The 25,330-nt window shown below is 43.8% G+C and overlaps 1 protein-coding gene across 1 annotated transcript in view; it reads right to left on the reverse strand.

Moving 5' to 3' along the window:
- Positions 1-25,330, reverse strand: part of COL16A1 (collagen type XVI alpha 1 chain) — a 284,939-nt gene that overhangs the window by 89,269 nt on the left and 170,340 nt on the right. Inside the window, exons 12-22 of the mRNA XM_082246984.1 lie at positions 19,221-19,262; positions 18,971-19,015; positions 16,580-16,624; positions 16,433-16,495; positions 14,325-14,369; positions 13,228-13,323; positions 11,390-11,428; positions 10,996-11,040; positions 3,788-3,823; positions 3,510-3,632; positions 505-540 (exon numbers count right to left, since the gene is read on the reverse strand). Of these exons, the coding sequence (XP_082103110.1) occupies positions 505-540; positions 3,510-3,632; positions 3,788-3,823; positions 10,996-11,040; positions 11,390-11,428; positions 13,228-13,323; positions 14,325-14,369; positions 16,433-16,495; positions 16,580-16,624; positions 18,971-19,015; positions 19,221-19,262 (615 nt within the window). The remainder of the gene's footprint in view (positions 1-504; positions 541-3,509; positions 3,633-3,787; positions 3,824-10,995; positions 11,041-11,389; positions 11,429-13,227; positions 13,324-14,324; positions 14,370-16,432; positions 16,496-16,579; positions 16,625-18,970; positions 19,016-19,220; positions 19,263-25,330) is intronic.

Here is a 25,330-nt window from a genome sequence, read left to right on the forward strand (position 1 = left end):
TGGAGGGGCAGGGCAGAGAGCCAGTGACTGACAGTCACTAGCTCTCTGCAGGCTAATGACTGAGAGCTGAGTGATCAGTCATCCTTGATCGCTCAGTTGTAGAGGCGGCAAAGGACATATTCTTTCACTAAATCGATGCTGCATCCGCCTGTGTGAGTATGTAGAATTGTTTTTTTTTTAAATCCAGCAGTTCTCTTTTAAATATTATTTGCATTTTAGTAGCAGACATAAAAAAAAAAACACTAGCATAAACAACCCTTGCAATATACAGCCAATTATTCTTCAACATTCAGACTACTAATTTTGGTCCGTAAAGATTTTACTATCCCTTGTTTTGTTAACCTTTTTAAATAGTTTCCTGCACTTAATATTGCTGGTTTATTTCCCATAACTAACTAGAATACTATTAACTGTAATTGGGATTGTAAAGCAGTATACATATAGCTTCAATGACCAAGAGAAGACTTTAAGGATATTCCTCTCGCCAAACAAAGTCAGGTATACCTGTTCACCTCTAGTCCCTTGTTCGCCTTTTTCACCCTAAAAAAGATATATGAATGATAATATGAAAAAAAATAAAAAGGGATATCTTTTAGAAAGCCATAACTTTTCCTAGTTCTGCATAAAAGCAATTTGCCTTCTGATCATTTGTTAGTTATTTCCACACAATTGTTTTTTGGTGCCAGGGCATCAAACATCTGTTTATGTAAAGCTAAAACCTTTTTTAATTGGGTGTGAATAAGAAATGGTTAAGACCCCTGCTTGGGTTTTTTATTGTCTGTGTCCCCTTTTGGAGATCCCCCTTTACTTCCTGTCCCAAAGAATCAACAAAAAGTGAGAGGAACTGTAATGGCGGTGCACCCCAGTGCAGTTATCTTGTTTCGTTCCTTTCATATATAACATATGATATGTAATGACAATAAAAAAATATCCTTATCCTTATGGGGAAATTCCCTCTCAGGCAGCTGTCACTGAAAGAGGTGTCCCCAAAAGAAGATTTCCCATCACGTTCTATTTATTTTAGATTTATCCTAATTTTTTGCCCTGAATACGACAGTCAACTGGATGAATAGAGAGGGAGATTTTCCCCAGCTAGGACATAGACAACAAAATAAAACTCGACAGGGGTTTTAACTTTACCTTACGCTATCCAAAACTATATTCAGCACTTTTCCCCTGCTGTAGCAAATTGGATCATGCTTTACTGGGGTTTTTTCGCCTTCCTCTGGATCAACTGCAAGTATAGGATTGTGTATATGGGATTGTATGGTTGTGCTTTCTTTACTGTTTTTTGTTTTTTATTGGTTGAGCCAGATGGACTTGTGTCTTTTTTCAACCTGACTAACTATGTAACTAGAAAAAAAGTTTTTGCTTTAAAAACACATAATTAAGCTAAGGTGATAGGGAAAATTAATTATTTTTTAGAGGGCGATTAAGTTAAGGGTTCATGTTAGGGTTTCAACTAAGTGTTGAGCAGTGTTGCCAACCATCAGTATTTTTACTGGCAGCCAGTAAAAAGCAGGCATTTTTCTCCTGCCAGTAAATGCCAGTGACAGCAAAAGGTTGCCAGCAAAAAATATGACTGTGACACGGAGACCATCCAAGTGCCTGCTGCAGTGTGTTCGGGCGATCTGGCAGAGGTGGTGCTTGAGCCTGACGTATGATGTCATAGTGCAAGGCTAAGCTGAGTGGAGTGGAAGGACCACCTGGCTTGAAGAGAGACTGTCACTGTGACTCAGGAAGGGACATGTCAGTGAGGTTTCAGCATCATCTGTGCTGCTGCACACTGCTGTCAGTGTCACTGTGAGAGTCAATTTCATGTGTGTGCCCTGCTCTTTCTAATTGCTTGCCCTCCTGATTCCTATCCCTGAGCTACTTACTTGCGTTATTAAAAACATTGAAAATAAGAAATATATGTTTTTTGTCTTAAAGTAGAGTTCCGACCTCAAAAATTTTTTTCGATAAAAATATCCCCGAGACAGTCAGGGCTAGTGCATTTCAGCAATGATAGCCTCTGAACTGTCCCCTGTTTCACTTACCTTTTAGAAGAAATACTTATCTTGAAAATGTCTTGTCCAGCGCTGCCATCTCAGGTGTGGGCAGCTGAAGCCACAGCATCCTCTTCGGTGTCTTCTTCGGTGACGTCGGAGTCCCAGAATGCCCTGCACCGGCCCTGTTTGTCACTTCCGGTGCAGGTGCGTCATTCCTGCACATGCCCAGAAGCTGTTTAGCAGAGAATGACGCGCCTGCACCGGAAGTGACAAGCAGGGCCGGTGCAGGCGCATTGATTCCTGGAAGCGATGACGTTCGGCTCCCAGGAGTCAATGAAAGCAGGAAGTCACGGCGCGAGCCACAGCCGCAGAGGGAGGAAATGGAAGGAAGGTAAGTATATTTCTTCAAAAACAAGGTAAGTAAAGCAAAAAGAAAAAAATCGTGATTATCCAATTTTTTTTAGGTTACTTAGAGCAAGCGGATGTCAAATTTTCGTTTTCAGGCTGGAACTCCACTTTAATATCTACTCTAAATCACATTACTAATTGCATATGATAATTGTTTGTAGCCTAAAAACTGAAATTTGCACCTAAAACTATAATTTTGTAACTTTTGGAAATGCCAGTAGAAAATTGGCTGTGCCAGTAAATTTTAGATTTTGTGTCAGTAAATTTCAATCTGGTAGGTTGGCAACACTGGTGTTGAGGGTTGATGTAGTGTATGCAGTAAAGGCATTATTCCTGTAGGGGTCTGGCATAAATCTTTCAAGAGTGACTCCAGTCATCCATAGTTTACATCAACACTTCTTCAACAAAGGAGTAAAGGGAAATGGAGGGTCACAGACTAAAAATGTATTAGGTAATTTGACCTTTAGGTCAACAGAGAGAGAAGAGTAATTACCTAGACTGAACAAGGCTTAACTGTTCAGTGTCAAGAGTTTTTGCATCTGTAGTACAATTTGAAGTTTAAAAGAAATATAGTAAAACGAGAAATTTAAACAGATACAATAAAAAAAAAAAAAAAAAAAAAAAAAAAAAAATCAAATACAATTGCCAAAATGTTTTTGGAATGAAGCTGGTCATTTCTGAGTTTCTTATAAAATGTAAGTAACAAAAAACCTTTCTGATAATTTGTTATAATAAGCCATAGCAGTGAATAAGGGGCACAAGATATCTTTTAGTAAAAAGTCCTTTCGTTTCTGATGGCAGCCTTTGAAGAAGGGTTAAGTGTTAGCATGTGCTTTGGGGTTAGTAATGCTCAGGATGTTATGGACACTTTGGGAAACTATATGGTTTTTCATTTGTTTTCAGCACTAAAAGTCCTGGGCTGAGAGTGACTGCATTAGGGCTCCTGGCTCTAAAAAAAACACCTAACGTGACAACAGTCAGTTTGGAAATACCTTATTTATTTGTAATAGTGTATAGAATCCAGTCATTTAAATGAAGCATTTTTGATGACCACTTACATTTTTAAATACTGGATTCTCTATACTCCCTTTTACCTGGCTTTTTACTTACTCGTTTTCCTGGCTCTCCAATTCCAGGAAGACCTGCTTGTCCTTTCGCCCCTTTGATACCAGGCACACTAATAACTTGTGTCCCATCAGCATTCACAGATGGGCACATTTCACATGGTTCACCCTGTAACAGAAAAAAAAAGTTTTATAAACTCAAGAAATATATACTTAATAGAAAACATACATCAAATGATGTAAATGTACTATGCAAAAATGATTTTAAACTTAGGTAGCTACATAGTAGTATGTAAAACATGTGTGATGAGATTACAATTTTACCTTCTCTCCTTTCAGTCCCGAGACACCTGGTTTACCCTGTGAAAAAAAAAGATCTTAATCACAGTTTCAATAAATGATCTCATATTCTTAGGTAAATGTTTTTGTAGCAGGAAAGAAATCAAAAAATATCCATAGGGGTCTTATTTGCAGCAAATAAACTATCAAACAAATTCAAATGGATACAAAGGATATTTTATTATATAGTTATTAAAATCCACAAAGGGTTTTTTAAAATGCGAGCTCTGGTTACATAGACTTTCATTCATTATAATAACATAAAAAAAGGCAGGTATATTCAAAGCAAGATTTGCAATGGAGGATCCTGCCCCAAATAGGTGCAACAAAATGTTTTAGTAACAGCATCCTGAAATACTCTTAACCTTTACAGCAAAATTAGCTATTCTTTTTTTAAAAATCTCAAATTCATAGGCACTTAAAGACATTTTCTTTCTTGTATTAGAAAGATGAAAAACAGGACAAGGTTCCATTTTACTGTATGTGGGCAGATGGATTTTCTATATCAGTAAACAGAAAGTCAAAGGCCAGGTTCACACATGTGCAGTGTGAATTTCAGTGTGTTTTCACTGCAAATTTCCAAAGTAGCTGTTCAGCGGGTCAACTGTGATTTAGAAATGGTTCTGATGCAAGCTTTAGGAGTGGGTGGCTGCCGGCGTCCTTAACAATAGCTTGTTGTTAAGGAGTGATCCGGCAAGCTGGCCATCGCATCCTAAACAACGAATGACATCAGCTGTCAGCTGGTTCCAAGCCAAAGAACTGCTGGCAATAAAGGGCCAGGATGGAATGGATTGGGGTGGACCCCCCATGCTGTTTTTTTTTTCTCAATTTGTGTTCAAAACCGATTCAGAAGTGTTCCCATAGAATGCAATGAGCCTGGAATTTGCACCTGAACCGCACCACAGTGCTCAGAAAATGCACAAGACTCTTTTTAAATTCGCACTGCAGGTGCACCGCAGATATGTGAACAGCTTCAATGGAAAACTATGTTGTTTCACATGTAATGTGAATAGGATCCGGTTCGAAATGCATACAATTCGCATATATCTGAACCAAGTCTAAAGCCTTAATAAAATGATGCAAAAATATGTGGTAACGTCCAACCAATAGTAAACGTTCATAGTACATGGAGCTGCATAATTTAAGACATGGTGCAAATATGCAAGGTCACATGGGTCAACTGCTTCTGGGCTCATGAGGTCTACAGAATCCATGTACCGTATAACTGACATGCCTCATGCTCTGTTGACATTACTAACTACATGGAAAAATCTCAGCAATTGTTTATATTTCAGATCTCCTTTACCTTAATGTTTTTTTAGACACTTATAAAGTTTGTTACACTTAAACTAGGCTCAGTAACAGTCTGTGGGCTAAATCATATAAGAGTCCTTTATAAATGTCATGGTCTTACCTTCTTGCTGTTCTCCTTCGTTTGACATGTGCTGGCGGCCATCTTGGTTTCTGGGTTTCTTGTAGCCTCCCACCCTGCGGCTCCTCCTTCCCACTGGGAGGAGCTGGATACCTAGCTCATATATATAGGAGGTCTGTGGCTTCAGTTCCCTGCTTGGTCCTCCTGTGTTCACATGCTACTAAGACTGCTGCTACTTCTGGTTCCTGTTCCTGGCTTCGTCTGACTACCCTGCTGGTTCCTGATCCTGGCTTCGTCTGACTACCCTGCTGGTTCCTGATCCTGGCTTCGTCTGACTACCCTGCTGGTTCCTGCCCCTGGCTTCGCAAAGACTCTGCATCGGTTTCGCCATCCGTTTGGACTTTTGCTTTATAGCTTGTTTTTCAATAAAGCTTTCTTATTTTCACTTATCTGTTGTTGTACGTCTGGTTCATGGTTCCGTGACATTAGGACCAAGCCATGAATTCTGACGGTACAGGGCCATCCTCGCTACCCACGCTGGTTGCCAGACTTGATCAGCAGGATCACCTGTTGGGTCGGTTCGCCGTGGCGTTGCAAACTCTGCTTGAACGCACGGTACCACAGGCCATGAATTCTGACGGTGCAGGGCCATCCTCACTACCCACGCTGGTTGCCAGACTTGATCAGCAGGATCACCTGTTGGGTCGGTTCGCCGTGGCGTTGCAAACCCTGCTTGAACGCACGGTACCACAGGCCACGAATTCTGACGGTGCAGGGCCATCCTCACTACCCACGCTGGTTGCCAGACTTGATCAGCAGGATCACCTGTTGGGTCAGTTCGTCGTGGCGTTGCAAACCCTGCTTGAACGCATGGTTCATTTCGCTCCCGTTGCCGATGGGTCGGTTGTCGCTCCTGGGTCCGCTCCTACTGCCTCTCCGGTTGTTGCGCCAGAGTCTACCCCGACACCTGTTGTTGCGCCTGCGGTGTTTCGGGGTATGTCCGGTTCTGCCCCCCTTCCACAGCGCTTTGGGGGAGAGCCAACTCAGTGCCGAGGTTTCCTTAACCAGGTGGGCATTTATTTCGAGTTGCTGCCACATGCCTTTCCTACTGAGAGATCAAAGGTGGGCTTCTTAATCTCGCTGCTCTCGGACAAGGCCTTGGCCTGGGCCAGCCCTTTATGGGAGAACAACAATCCGGTGGTTGCCGAGTTTTCCGGTTTTGTTGCTTCTCTTCGGAGGGTATTCGATGTGCCGGCTCGCGCTGCCTCTGCTGCGAAGCTCCTTATGTCCATCAGACAGGGTTCACGATCCGTAGCTGAATACGCCATTGAGTTTCGTACCCTGGCAGCAGAGGTGGGCTGGAATAATGAGGCTCTGGTCGCTGCTTTCTCTCATGGTCTCTCGGATGCCTTGAAGGATGAGGTTGCAGCTAAGGACCTACCAGTGGAGCTCGAGTCTCTTATTTCTTTCCTGATTTTGATTGACACCAGACTCAGGGAGAGACCTTCCTTTAAGGAGAGTCTGCGGAGGCCTCCTAACAGATTGGCGCCTACCTTTGTTGTCCCACCCGTGCCTCCCTCTCCTCCCACGCCTCCTGGGGATGACTTGTCTGGGGGTGAACCCATGCAGCTGGGGTTTGCTCGCCTGTCCGAGGGGGAGAGGGTACTCCGGAGACGCGAGGGCCGATGCATGTACTGTGGTCTCGGTGGGCATTTTCGGTTGGCATGTCCGAACCGTCCAGGGAAACGCTCGCACCTGAGATCCTGTCGGGGGCAGATCTTGGGTGGAGTCTCCTCGTCCCCGGTTTCCCGTGTTGACAAACCACTGATCACTGTTGTCCTTTCCTGGGTCGGGGGCTCGGTGACGACCCACGCGTTGGTGGACTCTGGTGCTGGTGGTTTGTTCATTGATAGTGTGTTCGCTGCCGCCAATTCCATTCCTCTGCAGGCTCGAGGTTCTCCTCTGGCTCTTGAGGCGATAGACGGCAGACCCCTTCTGCCGCCACACGTGACTCATGAGACCCTTCCAGTGGGGTTAGCCATTGGTGCCGTCCACAGAGAGTCGGTCTGCTTCCAGGTTATTTCATCTCCACACTACTCGGTGGTCTTGGGGTACCCCTGGCTCCAGAAGCATAATCCGATTTTCGATTGGAGATCGGCCGAGATCCTCTCGTGGTCACCGCAGTGTGGGGCTAGTTGCATCCATGGGCCTGTCAAGTTGCTGTGTACTTCCTCGGACTCTCTGTTGCCCCCTGAATACGAGGAGTACCGGGATGTATTCGATAAGGTGCGCGCGGTTGCCCTACCTCCGCACCGCCCATACGATTGTGCCATCGAGTTACAATCTGGTGCCGTTCCTCCTCGTGGCAAAGTCTATCCACTGTCGGTAGCGGAGAATGAGGCCATGGAGGAGTACGTGAGGGAGGCGCTTTCACGTGGACACATTCGCAAATCCTCGTCCCCGGCAGGGGCTGGATTTTTCTTTGTGAAAAAGAAGGGCGGTGAGTTGAGGCCTTGCATCGATTACAGGGGTCTCAATCGCATCACGATCAAGAACGCTTACCCGATACCCTTGATTTCCGAGTTGTTCGATCGCCTTAAAGGGGCCACGGTCTTTACCAAACTCGACCTGAGGGCGGCATATAACCTCGTAAGGATCAAGGCGGGCGATGAGTGGAAGACCGCGTTTAACACCAGGACCGGTCATTATGAATCCTTGGTTATGCCCTTTGGGCTGTGCAATGCGCCCGCAGTCTTTCAGGAATTCATCAACGATGTTTTCCGTGACCTGTTGCAGCAGTGTGTGGTGGTCTACCTGGATGACATCTTGGTATATTCTGAGTCCATGGAGACCCACATTCTGGATGTCAAACGAGTGTTGCAACGGTTACGAGAGAACAAGCTGTTCGGTAAGCTTGAGAAATGCGAATTTCACGGATCCCAGGTAACTTTCTTAGGTTACATCATTTCCGCTGAGGGGTTCTCCATGGATCCTGAGAAGGTTTCGGCTGTCTTACAGTGATCCCAGGTAACTTTCTTAGGTTACATCATTTCCGCTGAGGGGTTCTCCATGGATCCTGAGAAGGTTTCGGCTGTCTTACAGTGGCCCCAGCCCAGTGGTCTTCGCTCCCTGCAGCGCTTTTTGGGCTTCGCCAATTATTATCGGAAGTTCATCAGGGACTTTTCCATGCTAGCCAAGCCTCTCACGGATCTGACCAGGAAGGGCAGTAATTCCCAGGTCTGGCCGCCCGAGGCCATCCGAGCTTTTGAGGCTCTAAAGTCCGCCTTTGTGTCGGCTCCGATTCTGTCGCATCCCAACCCTGGGTTGCCCTTTGTCCTCGAGGTGGACGCGTCTGAGACGGGAGTAGGCGCCCTTCTGTCTCAGCGTAGAACACCAGAGGGTCCTCTGCTTCCTTGTGGGTTTTACTCCCGGAAACTGTCTTCCGCGGAGTGCAACTACCAGATTGGTGACAGGGAGTTATTGGCCATCGTGCAGGCTCTTAAAGAATGGAGGCACTTGCTCGAGGGTTCGGTGGTTCCGGTCCTCATCCTGACGGACCACAAGAATCTGACCTACCTCTCTGAGGCCAAGAGATTGACACCACGTCAGGCCAGATGGGCTCTGTTCTTGTCACGTTTTAATTACGTGGTCTCCTACCTACCCGGTTCCAAGAACATCAGGGCTGATGCCTTATCACGGCAGTATTCCGACCTGTCCAGGGAGGAGTCGATTCCGACTTCGGTCATACCTCCGAATCAGATCCTGGCTGCCATTCGCACCAGCCTGACCTCTCCCCTGGGTGAGCAGATTTTGGCGGCTCAATCTGGTGCTCCCTCTGGGAGACCCAACGGCAGATGTTTTGTGCCTGAGGAGTTGCGCACTCGGTTGTTGCGAACCTACCATAACTCCAAGACCGCGGGGCATCCTGGAAAGAATCAGCTGTCCTGGGCTGTTTCACGTCTGTTCTGGTGGCCTTCCCTACGTTCCGACATCGCCGCATATGTAGCGGCATGCTCCGTTTGTGCCCAGAGTAAGTCCCCTCGGCACCTTCCGTTGGGCCTTCTGCAACCCTTAGCCACCGGGGAGCGCCCATGGTCACACCTGGGGATGGATTTCATTGTGGACCTCCCTGCATCCCGAGGCCATACGGTCATTCTCATGATTGTGGATCGGTTTTCCAAAATGTGTCACTGTGTTCCTCTCAAGAAGTTACCCTCTGCACAGGAGTTGGCCACGATTTTTGCCAGGGAGGTCTTCCGGTTGCACGGTTTGCCCAAGGAGATTGTGTCGGATCGGGGGAGTCAGTTTGTGTCCAGGTTCTGGCGCGCCTTTTGCTCCCAGTTGGGGATTCATCTCTCCTTCTCCTCGGCCTACCACCCTCAGTCCAATGGGGCCGCAGAACGTTCCAATCAGGCCTTGGAGCAATTCCTTCGTTGCTATGTCTCCGATCACCAAGACAATTGGGTTGACCTCCTGCCTTGGGCTGAGTTTGCCAGGAACACGGCGGTGAACTCTTCCTCTGGGACGTCTCCCTTCATGGCCAACTATGGGTTCCAACCTGCCGTGTTACCGGAGGTATTCTCTCCCCAGGATATTCCGGCTGTGGAGGATCACCTTTCCGTCCTACGTGCTTCGTGGGTACAGATCCAGAAGTCCCTTGAGGTCTCTGCGCAGCGCCAGAGACTCCAGGCTGATCTCAGACGAGCGCCTGCTCCTTCCTACCAGGCCGGAGACCGTGTATGGTTGTCCACCCGCAACCTCAACCTTCGAGTGCCCACTCCCAAGCTGGCGCCTCGCTTTGTTGGTTCCCTTCCGAGTGCTTCGCAGGGTAAACCCGGTAGCCTATGCCCTTGCGCTTCCTCCTGGCATGCGGATCTCCAACGTGTTTCATGTCTCCCTGTTGAAGCCTCTGGTGTGTAATCGTTTCACTTCCTCGGTTCCTCGGCCTCGTCCGGTCCGAGTGGGCAATCGTGAGGAGTATGAGGTGAGCAATATCCTGGACTCACGCCTGGTCCGCGGTCGGGTGCAGTTTTTGGTTCATTGGCGTGGTTATGGTCCAGAGGAGCGTTCCTGGGTTCCCTCCGCAGATGTCCATGCTCCTGCCTTGCTCCGAGCCTTCCACGCACGCTTCCCTCAGAAACCGTTCTTTACTCCGCGGAGGAGGGGCCCTTGAGGGGGAGGTACTGTCATGGTCTTACCTTCTTGCTGTTCTCCTTCGTTTGACATGTGCTGGCGGCCATCTTGGTTTCTGGGTTTCTTGTAGCCTCCCACCCTGCGGCTCCTCCTTCCCACTGGGAGGAGCTGGATACCTAGCTCATATATATAGGAGGTCTGTGGCTTCAGTTCCCTGCTTGGTCCTCCTGTGTTCACATGCTACTAAGACTGCTGCTACTTCTGGTTCCTGTTCCTGGCTTCGTCTGACTACCCTGCTGGTTCCTGATCCTGGCTTCGTCTGACTACCCTGCTGGTTCCTGATCCTGGCTTCGTCTGACTACCCTGCTGGTTCCTGCCCCTGGCTTCGCAAAGACTCTGCATCGGTTTCACCATCCGTTTGGACTTTTGCTTTATAGCTTGTTTTTCAATAAAGCTTTCTTATTTTCACTTATCTGTTGTTGTACGTCTGGTTCATGGTTCCGTGACAATAAAGAGACAATAGTGGTAGCCCTGAACAGATGTTTCCCCAGCACCCAATAAGTTTTAGATACAAAAATGTGAGTGTAGAAATGTGAAGTCTTTAGTATATAGTACTGTTGCATAAAGTCAAGAAAGTCAGGAAAAACATCTAGTCAATAAGGCAAATAGGTGTGTTGGAGATACTGACCGGTTTTCCCACTGTACCATCTTTGCCTGGAGTTCCCGGTGTACCCTGAAGACAATAAGGAATTTATGAACTATTAAAGCAATAATTGCAGTGTTACATTGTTGGAACAGTCTATTAAGTGTGTACTGTGATCATTAAGTACATGGCTGTATGTTAGTATTTTTTGTTTAATGTCAGCACACAACACATCTAATACCTGGAGATGAGCTGTTGGCTATTCACCTGTACTGGGGCCTAGAGAGTAAAGGGTGTCCATTTTCCAAGCAATTCTTTGAAGAACTGTGGAAGAGTGGGCCCTGTTGTAATTTCTACTTGTAATACTGAACTTACAGCAAATTTTAGTGCTCATACATGTTACTGACTGAAAAACGTGTCCTTGGCAAATGCCTCTTACCTTTTCACCTGCAAGGCCAGGTGGGCCACCTGGATCACCCTGAAAAATAGAAAGGATACCATCAAATAATTAGTTTTATATATAAGCTACTGATGCATGTTAAAAGCTAGTTTAGTGACAGTTAGAATCCAACACCTATTGTCGTTCTTTAGTATAGTTTAATTTACAGTAGATGCACTCCTGAAGAATTTAATTTTAATTTTCACTCAGTACTATAACCTGCCCAACATGGTAGTTATTCCTCTAAAGTTGTCAAAGCCTTACTTAAATTCAGATAGCCTTTTCACAAACAAAGCAGTTTTCTGAGGTAGTGTGACCTGTCATGCTATAAACGGAGCCTAATTTATTTAATTTAATATTTAAATTCAATTTAATATTTGAAGGTCAAGGTATTTAATAAGTTGGTGTTTGTGTCTGAATGTCAGTTTTTGACTGTGTGTTCATGTCTGTGCCTCCAGTGATATGTGTCTATATCAGTCTTTGCCCGTCTTCCTGTATCTTTTATTGCCTTTCAGTCTCTGTCTATAAGGGCTAGTTAGCTTGCATCTGTGTGCAAGTTTTAGTATTTTATAAGTGCTAATATACTTCTGCAATGGACTATTAAGTTTCAGTTTAATCTGGATGGACGTCAGTCTGCAGTGGTAGGCATTCCTAGGAAAATTGTATTTTCATGCTGACCACCGTAGGTAACACCCACATGTGATGATGAGAATTCATGTTTGAAAGAACTCAAATCCAATGATCAAAGGGGGTTGACAGGAGACAGTCAGGTTTGGGAAGGAAGGGCTAGATAATTCTGGTTGTAATTCTGCCAGGAAATGAGGCAGGCTTTATTTTGCTTAAAGCAGAGTTAGACCCAAAAGTCTGCTTTTCTGTCTCCTCACATTTGGCACCTTGCGGGGGGGGATCTGTTTTTGACAGGTACCTGTCCCCACTTCTGTCAGACCTCGCCACGGCGAGGTCCGTCATGAATTTGGCCTCTCTCCTCCTTCCCTGCCACTGGGCCATTCAAAAAGTGCAGCATGCTTCGCACATGCGCAGTAGGGGATCAGCTTTACTGCCGGTTACCCTTACAGGCTATGGCTGAGGCAGCACCTGAGAGCTGATGTAGTGTCCTAATATTAAAAGTCAGCAGCTACAGTATGTGTAGTTGCTGACCTTCCATGGGGGGGCTGGAGTACCACTTTAAATATGACTAATATACACCATGAGAAACTCACAAATAGGACTAAGGAATTTTAGTACAAGAGTATTAAAACTGTGGAAGACCGAAGGCACGGCTGGAGTTCAACTTTAGGGATACCAGGGATCTTATCAGTCTCATGAATACATGGTTTCTGGATTCCTTAGTAGATCCTAAAATATTTTATGAGTGTTAATGACAATCGAAAATAAGTATATGGGAATATTTTGTAATGTGTACGCAGTGGTTTGATGCTAATTGCAGTCTACTGACCTACATTATTACAGTATTTTAGTTTGAAATATGCTCACCCAGTGCTGCTTTATGTAGTAAGTATTTATATTTTTATTTCAGTATTTCAGGAAGTATTTGTGTTCTGGATATTGTATTTTCAAATAAAATTTTATTTCCTCTAACTTCAGTAGTAAAACGCTTTTCAAAAATATGGAATTTATTTTAACTGGCCCATTAAGCTATGTTAAAATACGACTTCAGATGTCTGCTAGCTAAAGTATCCTCCACTGAGAAACCAACACTCATGATAAATGCATGCAAGCTCCAATCTTATCTGTCAGCACTGAGGGATTAACAGAAGATTCACTGGCAGGATATGATGAGAAGAATGTTCTGAGAATACAGAAAACTGCACACTTACAGGTTTGCCTGGTAAACCAATCCCGGGGAGTCCTGGCTTTCCTGGAGGTCCCGGTTCTCCTGCCAGTCCTTCAGGGCCTACAATTCCGGTTTCTCCCTAATGCAGGAAAGAAATGAAAAGTATTACCCAATATTTCACAACATGTCCTATTTAAGGCAGGGCTATGAACAGTGCTTATTTTCAGTGGATTGTAAATACACAACAACCATATATATATATATATATATATATATATATATATATATATATATATATATACTGTATATACAGTATATATGGATATATCTGTATAAATATATAGAGTATATGGTTTGCAATGGAAAGTGTAGGTTTCCTTAGGTAAAACTTAGAGGTATGGCAGTACCTCACAATGTATTTTTCTTGTAACTTTACAGTATAAGTGATATTAGAGTACAGCAGGCATCCTTCTCCAAGCTACAAGCCAGTATATAACATACAATACTCACCTTTTATAACTTTCTTTAGCTGTCTAGGTTTTTCTATATCATAAATTTCAGATGCCCATTCCACTTTTTAAAAATTAAGTATAGCGCATTAGAAAATGCAGACTCAGCCGTGCAAGAGATATCAGGCAATTATCTGGGGCTACATTTGATTCTAACAATCTATTCTGACACAGCTTGCTTCTGAAATGACAGAATTGTTTTTAAATGAAATCCTAATGAGTGCTGCTTTCACACCAGCCCTATTGGCAGCTCACTGGCCCAAAGCAGACCTAACTCAAAGACGAGGCAAAAAGTCTTTATATCTGTATCTTTCTATTCAATATTTATTTTGGAGTCCTAAATGAACCTTTTGTGTAGTACTCTAACGTCTCTTCAATTTTCAAATGTTACTTCTGCATATGAACTCAATTTATCTTGCATAGCCATAAATAAGTTGTCTTTTAGCTTAATACAGTAGGGTGAATGGGCGCTTTCCTAATAGGATAGAAAGTGTGTTAGTGGCAAAATCACCAGGAGAAAATAAAAAAAGCCCAAAAAAGAAAAGAAATGCAGCCACCTAAATCTAAGGACTGGTAATTTGCAATATTTTACATTTTGGGGGTTTTAGCTCCACTTTAAGTATTCACTTACCTTTTGACCCTTTGGTCCCACAACACAGATTTCACCTGGCCTGCCCTAGATAATAGAAAGCACAGCTGTATAAACCATGGTACAGTTTCATAATCTATACATTATTTTCTAACCATAATGTGTGTGTTGCAGACTTGTGCTTCATAGCTAGGGACAGCATTACCTAGTCAAAAATATGCAATTGCTGTCACTTCTTGGGCGGGCGTGCACCATTGCAGTCTCCATGCAGAAAGTGAAAGACTGCGCGGAAATACAGATTACATTTAAGTCATAGCTAATACCTTCTTGCAATATTTTCCAGACCTGGACTTCTTTTTTAAAGACCAATTACAACTCAAAAGGTTTTCTTTTATTTTGGATAACGCAAGGAAAAGTTGCAGCCTCTGTCTGATTGTTACTGCTGTCTACATCCCCATAAAAGGGCACGTTGTGTATGTTGGTGTGCTGTAGTGTAAGTCATTGTAAATGGCCCCCCAGCATACCTGTATTGAGGTGCAATGTGCAGCAACTCACTCTTGTATGTCACAGTGTGCTAATGTTCTCCATACATGACTTTTGGTCCATTATGGTGTGTTAGGAAGCCCATTTAAGTAGATGGGCTGCCTTAAAGCTGAAGCCTCCACATCTAACGATTGGTAAGCTACAATATATTACATTTTTGTTTCTGGGTTTAATACTGCTTTACAAAATGGAATCTATAATGTGTGTGTCTAATCATCCACAAGCTCTGCTCCCGCAAAGCAATAGGAACTTTTCTCAAACTGCTCGGTGTAAAGTGTGCTGGCAATCAGCATGAAGTATTAGAAGAGGTATGCACAGACATGACATTTTTCAAGGATGGTTAATAATTCCTCTCCGATTGCAAGGAAAGAAAGGACAAAAATTAACTGGTTATAAGTTACATTAGAAATGAGCTATGAGAAAGTATGAAATGTCTCCTCTCAAGGCCAAAACCCATTATAAAAGGCACATGAAATTTCTAGTGATCTTCAAAATATACCACTACAATCATGCCATAACCATTAATTATACATACAGATTCCTTACACTATGGCTATGGGTACATGTAAATATTTTTTGTTTCAATCAATGATTCCTGTAAATACATACTGTAACTGAATAGTCAGTTTTAATAATTTTCAGTAAGATAATGATGAGCAGGGATGGGACCAGGCTACCCTGGGTGCAATGGTTTATTGCAGGAATGTGGGTGCCCTGATCCTAACCCTAAAGGAATGGGGGGAGGCAGTTTGGCATCTTTGCCCTGGGCACTGGATGGCCTTGTCTCGGCACTGATGATGAGAAACAGTTCACCTTAATAAAGTATTAAGTCATTGTTAAATCACAATAATAGCTTCATGTGCCTTGGTTACCACCTTTTATTTTTTTCTATACATGTAAAGTAAAACCCAAGTGGGCTCCTGCTTATATCGAATGTTACTAGAAGCCTTCTGCAAACTCAGATAGAAAGAGCAAAGGCTTCTAAACCATAATCAGTGGAGCAAAGCCTTGTACACACGATCATATTATCGGCCAAATATTCATCCATTTTTGTTGCATGCTAGTCTCTTTTCGAAAGTGAAGAGGTTACTCAACATACGAAAACTTTCGTAAGACAGAATACAACTTCAGAAGTGATGTCATGTGTTTTGTATGTATTCTTTTGGTTCTGAGCATGCCAGTCTTGCTCTTAAGGTTTTTTGTGGACGAAAACTGTAATAATCAAACTAAAATCCAACGTTATGTTCATGTATGATAACATTTTTATAGTCTGCACCTTCAGTTTTTGTCGCCCAAAAAGTCAGGATCGGCTAGCGAAAACACTATACCAACGATCAGAAAATCGGAAGATCATTTGTGGTACTAAATTTTACTTTTGACTTTCCCATCGTATGTATGGGCCTTTAGGGTGTAGTAGCTCAGGTCAAATCAATTAAAATTTTTCTAAAGGGATAAGAAAAACATCTGATACTGTTTCCCTGTTATAGTTTTCTCCTTTTTCCATTGGATGTTTCAGGTGAGTGCGGGTTTGATCTAATGACCATGGTCTGATGAACATTTATTACATCTCCCCGCCAGAATATTTACTGTATATATCCATTACTTACATCCCGACCAGGAGCACCAGAAGATCCTTTAAATCCTAAATCTCCCTTTTCACCTTTTTTTCCCTAGATAAAACAATACAACAATTTATTGAAGAAAGTACTTCCAGGCTGAATAAATATAGCACAGTACAAGCAAATAGTGCTTACTTTCTCTCCTTCTGGCCCAGATGGTCCCTCGTATCCTCTTGGACCCTTTTGTGAAGAAGATAATCAGTTGATTTTTGATAAAGGATTAGCAAATTAAAATATAGCTTTTAAGAAAAACAAACTTTCTTGGTTGAAAGAGCAAAGCTTACTGGTGTAATATATCATAAGTAATGCAACGTCTCTCACTCTCTATTATCTAGAGGGAGTGAACATGCTGCCTTTGCGAACCTGTAAAAAATACTCAAAAGTCAAGGCAGCTTTCCATAAATCAGATGAAATTTGGCCTTTGAGAAATCAATGATGGGAGCAAGAAATATAAGGTGGACATGCAAGAAATTTTTAGTTAGCAGATGTGCTAATATTGAGAGAAAGGAATATTTCAACCTGATTTATAGATGGGGAGATTTATGCCTGTATTTGTAAAGGAGGCTATTGTCATTGTAACAGAAAGTTAAAGTAAATAAGAAATGTTAAAGTTGTGACCTGAGCAAAAACGAGGACAAATGTTCTGGTGACAACATTCTAAAATCGGAATTCCCCTTACTGACATAGTGACATTTTCTTTCATTTGCTGTTGCATCTCAAGGTCAGAAAGAGAAGGGAAATCTCTCCATCAGACATAGAAAGCAAAGAACAACATGTTAGGGATTTAAGCCTTACCTACTCTATCCAATCTAAAAAATGGTTTTAACCCCTGCCAGACTTTTTTTTTTTTAACTGCTGTCTTTGTCCCACTGGAAAAATTCACTCTGTTTGATTTTTTGACCAAGTGGGAGAAAATCTAATATTTTGAGTTGTCATCTGAATAATAATAGAGGGAAATTCTTCCAACAAGGTCACTTAATACCCACTTGCCAACCGCAATGTGTATATATATATATATATATATATATATATATATATATATATATATATATATGTTGTGGTTTGCAATTGAAGCTATTAGCCATAACCCCAGTAATCTTTTTTTTTTTCAGCCGTGGGCTGGCTTTCTCATGAAAGTGATCCAAGCGACTCATTAGCCACTGCATTGTTTTCGGCTGGAGTGGACGCCCCTTCCTGCAGCTCGCCGGTGTTTCTTAGGCTTACCGTTACTGCCGGTTCATCCGAGAAAAGATCCTACGGTGCGGCTGGCTTGTCACAGAGCTAGTAAGAGACTTGGAGGATTGGAGTAATGTCATGACGTCACTTATTACTGGTGAACGTAGTTTATTAACAATTTTGAAGCATGTAAACTTTATTAGCAATGTACTCAGTAAAATCAGTATTTACTTTTCAGTTCTGTTACATCAGTTTTTTTATTAGTAATATTATTATTATTATAGTATTATTGTTATTATCATTATCTTTACTTGTGTAAACTGAACTGACATTATAATGTATGTGTATTTATAGAGAATATATCTTTTATATGTAACAATATAACAACATAATTCATATCAAATACACTTCAAAAAAGTAATAAATTCTGGGAAGTGTTGTCTGTACCACTACTGTAGGTAAAAAAAAGGGTTTTAAATTTAGAGTCTGTCTTTCTAACATTTTATTTCAAGCATAATGTGGTTTACAAAAGGTGCAGATTTGGCTAAGACTGATTGGAACTTTGTGTGGTGTATGTTAGGTTAAATGCTGCAAAGTGGGTTCAAAGCTACAGTAAATGTGACAGTTCCTAGCACCCTCTAGTGATAAAATAAAATAACTGAATATAGACCAGTTTTCCAAGGCCAATGTACAGTATATAGAAAATGAATGGCTAACATATTTTTCATCAAATGCTAATGGCTTCCTTGCTTTATATTGTTATTTATGTAAGTATAAAAGTAATCTATTGTGGTTGCCATTTTCATTTATTTGAAAAAAAGTTCCAGAACAACAGCTTAACATCTATAAAAAAAAAAAATCAATCAATGCAGTTTAAGCCTATTAACTATAGGCTTAAATTCCTACTCTTTGTAATATGGAACATGCTTTTTGAACATGTTTTATTGGTAAGGTAATGTGTGTGTAAAACAAAAAATTTTTGGTTTTGGATAAAGTAGAGAATAGTTAGGATCCCTGTCTTTTTTGTTTGTGTCCTGCGGTTAGATTTCTATTGACTTCCTGTCCCAGAGGCACAGCCGGAAGTAAGTAAGGAGATTTCTCCTAAACCACGTGGAAGTTCACTCATAGACAGCTGTCACCAGAACAGGTTTACCCATTGGAGGATTTTCTCTCACTCCCTGTTTCTATAAAAGCATTATGTCTTGGTGAGGACACAGACAAGGGTTCAAACCCTCCCATGTGATATTGAAAATTAAAATTAAGAGGAAAAAGTTTTGGCTTAACGTACATGGCAATACAACCACAGGGAAGAATAACAATTAGCAAAAATGGCATATCTTAATTACTCACCCCCTCTCCTCTCTCTCCTTTCTCTCCTTTTACACCCTCTGCACACTGTGTAAAATTAAACAAAGAGAAATAAATAGTAATTATGTTGTGAATAAGATATAAAAATGGGTTTATAGTACGGTATATGTATTTACCCCAGACTAGCAACAGACGATAAAGTCATTTTTTAAGGTAACAGATCATCTTCATAAACCACAAAATGCCACATATTTAGTATGTTAAGACTACTGATATATATCATAAAACTCACCTGAAGGGGTCCATCTGATGAGGTTCGGATGCAATCTGCCCCCTAAATGAACAGAAGGAACAAAAGATAAATAAAAGAGGTTATAGTATCATGAAGTTCTGCATGTGCTGTGTGGCCCTACAGTATTTAAAATTGAACTTTAGTCAGAAAATTAAGTCCTGATCGATTACTTTAAGCTGGCTCCTTTAGCAGGTAAAAAATTAAAAATAAGTGTCCATACTTTTTAAGATCCAGTAAAAAACTGTCTCACCCAGTTCTGCACATGCTCAGGTGCTCTCTATTCTCAGCACTGTGACAAAAATAAGAGCTACTAGAGGCAGGTCTGCTGACAGCTTTAAGATTTACTGTTGCTAAAGGGGGGAGGAAAGCAACAGGAATAAGACAGCCTGTGCTGGGGGAACTGAGGGAATGCAGATAAGGTAGAGAGAAAAGAAAAGCAGGAGAGGTGACAGGACAAACTCTGCTGCCAGAGAGACACAAAAGAGTTAAACTTACAAGGATAGTGTCTTCTCTTATCTCCCTGATATTTTCTCATTTTTACCTCCATAGAGCAGCCTGTAAACTTCAGCACTGTAAGCTTCTGCTAGCCTTCCTTGCTAGCTAAGCCAAGAAGTACATTCAAGGCTGGAACTGTACACATTTTATTGAAGAAAGTGACATATAGTTTTTGAGACCAAGGAGGGGGAGGGGGGTTTAATAAGGAAGTGACTGAATGGTAGCTTCCAGCTGGAAGAAACAGGAGCAATGCTGGAGACAATTTACAGCACACACTACTTTTGGTAACACAATTATTGATGTGGAATGTATGTTCTTTTGTTAAAGTATATTCTACATTCACACCAGTGAATTGAGCTGGCAACCTGTCATTATAGTGAAAGGGCCGACGGACACACCAAATCGCTGAGAGCTGCAGCAGAAATCTCTGATTCCTGCCACTATTATTCGCAATGACCATAATCGCCGATGTAAATATAGCCTTGGTGTTATTAACCACTTAAGGACTGGAAGGTTTTACCCGCTTAATGACCAGGCCATTTTTTGCGATACGGCACTGCGTTACTTTAACTGACAATTGCGCGGTCGTGCGAAGCTGTACCCAAGCAATTTTTGCGCTATAAACAAAAGAAGAGCGACAATTTTGAAAAAATTACAATATTTTTCACATTCTTTGATATGAAATTCTCAAAAAAAAAAAAAAAATGTAAAAGTCTAAATTGTTTAACATTTTAGGCCAATTTGTTTTCTGCTACCTATTTTGATGTCCTTTTTTCCCCACAAATAGAGCTTTCTTTTGGTGGTAATTGATCAACAATATTTTTTACTTTTTTGCTATAAAACATTCTCAATAATAAAGAAAATGTAAAAATCAAATGTTTTCATCATTTTAGGCCAATAAGTATTCTGCTACATATTTTTGGTAAAGAAAATCTCAATAAGTTTATAATTGTTGGTTTGCGCAAGTTATCGCATCTGCAAGCTAGGGGAAAGATTTATTTCACTTTATTTTTTACTAGTAATGGCGACGATCAGCGATTTTTAGCAGCACTGCGACAGATTGGACACTTAACTGACACTTTTGGGGGGACCAGTGAGATTACTACAGTAATCAGTGCTAAAAATATGCACTGTTACTGTACTGACACTGGCAGGGAAGGGGTTAACACCAGGGGTGATCAAAGGGTTAAGTGTGTCCCTACGGGGTGTTTTCTAACTGTGTGGGAGGTGGAACCACTGTGGATGTCCTAAATACGTGGAACACAGGATCCCTGTGTCCATCACTGACAGAACAGCGCTGTGCTGTGTTTACATCCTCAGACCAGAGGCGGCTCTCTAATTAGGCAAATTAGGCGGTTGCCTCAGGCCTCGCACTCACAGGGGCCTCGCAGCCGCCTAATTTGCCAAGTTAAAGAGTTGCCTCTGAGGCTGGCAGCAGGGATCTCCCTGCTATCAGCACAATCCTGGCAGGAGAATCCGGGGCGGGCTGTGATCAGGAGCAGCTCACGAGGAATGGGAGCTCACTGACATCTCCGGATCACAGCCAAATACTGAAGTCGCGGCGATGACACTTCCCCCTACCTCACAGACCACAGACGGGGGAGGAGACTGGAGAGAGATCTGCTGCCTGCTTCTGCTCCTCCTCCCGACCTCTCCACCTATGCTTGCCCCGCCCACACTCCCCGACAGTTTTCTCCTCAGAAGATGTGTGGGCGGGAAGATTGAAAACCAGGAAGAAGAAGAGGAAAGCTGGCACCTGATCCCTTCATCCATCCATCCCTTCCAGTGAGTACTCTGATCTAAGGGGCACCCTTCCTCCATCTCTTTCCATTCCTTTCTTTCTCCCTCCCCTCCTTTCTTTCTCTTTTCTGTCTGTCCCCCTATCTGTCCCCCTATCTGTCCATCTGTACCCCTATTTGTCCATCTGTCCTCCTATCTGTCCATCTGTACCCCTATTTGTCCATCTGTACCCCTATTTGTCCATCTGTCCACCTATCTGTCCATCTGTCCCCCTATTTGTCCATCTGTCCCCCTATCTGTCCATCTGTACCCCTATTTGTCCGTCTGTCCCCCTATTTGTCCATCTGTCCCCCTATATGTCCATCTGTACCCACATTTGTCAGTCTGTTCCCCTATCTGTCCATCTGTCCCCCTAGTTGTTTGTCTGTCTCCCTATTTGTCCGTCTGTCCCCCTATCTGTCCATCTGTCCCCCTATCTGTCCATCTGTCCCCCTATTTGTCCATCTGTCCCCCTATCTGTCCATCTGTCCCCCTATTTGTCCATCTGTCCCCCTATCTGTCCATCTGTCCCCCTATCTGTCCATCTGTACCCCTATTTGTCCGTCTGTCCCCCTATTTGTCCATCTGTCCCCCTATGTGTCCATCTGTACCCACATTTGTCAGTCTGTTCCCCTATCTGTCCATCTGTCCCCCTAGTTGTTTGTCTGTCTCCCTATTTGTCTGTCTGTCCCCCTATCTGTCCATCTGTCCCCCTATCTGTCCATCTGTCCCCCTATTTGTCCATCTGTACCCCTATCTGTCCATCTGTACCCCTATTTGTCCATCTGTCCCCCTATCTGTCCATCTGTACCCCTATTTGTCCGTCTGTCCCCCTATCTGTCCATCTGTCCCCCTATCTGTCCATCTGTCCCCCTATCTGTCCATCTGTCCCCCTATTTGTCCATCTGTCCCCCTATCTGTCCATCTGTACCCCTATTTGTCCATCTGTCCCCCTATCTGTCCGTCTGTCCCCCTATCTGTCCGTCTGTCCCCCTATCTGTCCGTCTGTCCCCCTATCTGTCCATCTGTACCCATATTTGTCCGTCTGTACCCATATCTGTCCATCTGTCCCCCTATTTGTCCGTCTGTCTCCCTATCTGTCCATCTGTCCCCCTATCTGTCCGTCTGTCTCCCTATCTGTCCGCCTGTCTCCCTATCTGTCCGTCTGTCCCCCTATTTGTCCGTCTGTCTCCCTATTTGTCCGTCTGTCCCCCTATCTGTCTGTCTCTCCCCCTATCTGTCCATCTGTACCCATATTTGTCAGTCTGTTCCCCTATCTGTCCATCTGTCCCCCTATCTGTCCGTCTGTCCCCCTATCTGTCCGTCTGTCCCCCTATCTGTCCATCTTTCCCCCTTTTTGTCCGTCTGTCTCCCTATCTTTCCGTCTGTCCCCCTATCTGTCCATCTGTACCCCTATTTGTCTGTCTGTCTCCCTATCTGTCCGTCTGTCCCCCTATCTGTCCATCTGTACCCATATTTGTCAGTCTGTTCCTCTATCTGTCCATCTGTCCCCCTATCTGTCCATCTGTCCCCCTATCTGTCCGTCTGTCCCCCTATCTGTCCGTCTGCCCCCCTATCTGCCCCCCCTATCTGTCTGCCCCCCCTATCTGTCTGTCTGTCCCCCCTACTGTAGGTCTGTCCCCCCATCTGTCGGTCTGTCTCCCTAGCTGTCCGTCTGTCCCTCTATCTGTCCGTCTGTCCCCCTGTCTCCCTCTCTGTCCCCCTGGCAGTCTGTCTGTCCCACTGGCCGTCCCCCTGTCCGTCCGTCCGTCCCCCTGTCCCTGTCTGTCCATCCCCCCTGTCCGTCCGTCCCCCCTGTCCGTCTGTCCCCCCTGTCCGTCTGTCCCCCCTGTCCGACTGTCCCCCCTGTCCGACTGTCCCCACTGTCTGTCTGTCCCCCTGTCCGTCCGTCTGTCCCCCTGTCTGTCCATCTGTCCCCCTGTCTGTCCGTCCGTCTGTCCCCCTGTCTGTCTGTCCGTCTGTCTGTCCCCCTGTCTGTCTGTCCCCCCGTCTGTCTCCCTGTCTGTCTGTCCGTCTGTCTCCCTGTCTCCCTGTCTGTCCCCCTGTCCGTCCCCCTCATGCGAGTACAAATCCTTCTTTTTTATTGCTATACAGACCAGGATCACTCCAGTTTTCCTCTACCCATCCCTCATCATCTTCCCACTCCCCCCTTTTTACTCCCTCCTCCTTCTCCCCAACCCCATGTTTCCCAGTCCCATCCCTCTCCTATTCATCCCATGTGATTGCCACAGTACACATCCCACCCACACAAGCAGCAGTAATCAGCCTCTGGGTTCTTCCTTAAAGAGGAAGTAAACCCTCCTCTGTAACTTTTACCTATAGGTAAGCCTATGATAAGGCTTACCTATAGGTACTGTAAATATCTCCTAAACATGTGCCGTTTAGGAGATATTTGCCTTACATGCAGCCAGTGACGTCACTGGCGCATGCGCTCTGAAGGAACGGCCACTGGTGCCGTTCCTTCAGAGTCCCGTGCCGTGACCGTTGGCTCCCGCGCGCATGCACGGGAGTGACGTCACCGCGGCTCCGGCCAATCATGGCCGGATGCCGCGATCCCGGAAGACGGGCGACTGAACATGTCGCTCGTCATACAGGTGAGTGAGCGGCACGGCGGGGGCTCGTTGTAAGGTAAGTATTTCATAATGAGCTAGTATGCGATGCATACTAGCTCATTATGGGTTTCTCTTTCAGGTTGTAAAAAAAAAAAAGTTAAACGAGTTTACAACCTCTTTAACCTCTGCAAAGGGGGTGAGTAGGGCCTCATGTCTAAATTCTGCCTAAGGCCTCACAAAGCCTAGAGCCGCCTCTGCCGCAGACCGTCATTCTGTCTCCATGAGGAGCGTTTGCGGATGCCCAGCAGACATCGCGTCTGCTGAACCCGCTGATTGGCCCCCTCTGTGGCCAATCGGCCCCTTGGTGCACCTCTGGCGGCAAGCACGTGCCCCCACTAGCTGTCTCACGAAGTGACATACAGGTACGTCATTTCACGGGACAGAGCCGACCTGCCTCAGTAAAAGTACAGCGGCTGGTCGGCAAGTGGTTAAACTGTTATGGGTAAAGTTCTGCTTTACAGAGTTCTCAATGCTTGCAGACCATGAAAAGCCCATGTAAATAGTGCAATATACTGTATGTGAACATAGCTAGAACATTTGGCAATGACCCTCTTTAAAGACAAATCTATTTTTGAATATCTAAATAAGGAATGTGGCCAATATGGCAGAAACACAGGGATTTCCAACAAGGGGGGAATTGGTCTAAACCAAGGAGTTACGTATATACTTGCATTCCTGTCCTTTGTGTCCAGAGGTTACATACTGATGTACAGGATTTAGGCTTGATTAGCCAGTTAGCATGCACATTATGAAAGAAGTATGGAAGAATAACATTACAGTGATTAAGAAATCAACGTTCTTTCCTTGAAATGCTGCAGCTCAATGTCCAATTTACATCAAAGATTTTTGTTTGCTTTTCTCCCACAACTCAACATCTTAGTGGTATATTAATTAACTTCCGGGTGACCTCATACAGATAAATCCTCAAATCATAAAATACGTTTGCTGGTGAAATGACTGGTAAGGACAATATACTTACCTGCTTCAAAAAGAGACTCATGTTATTAGATGCATTACATAAATAAATCAGTATGCATAAATAGAAATTATGCATACAGTGGGGATCGAAAGTTTGGGCACCCCAGGTTAAAATTTGTATTAATGTGCATAAAGAAGCCAAGGAAAGATGGAAAAATCTCCAAAAGGCATCAAATCACAGATTAGACATTCTTATAATATGTCAACAAAAGTTAGATTTTATTT

The sequence above is a fragment of the Pelophylax lessonae genome (genome assembly GCF_965119305.1).
Source record: "Pelophylax lessonae genome assembly, chromosome: 2".
Taxonomy (NCBI): domain Eukaryota; kingdom Metazoa; phylum Chordata; class Amphibia; order Anura; family Ranidae; genus Pelophylax; species Pelophylax lessonae.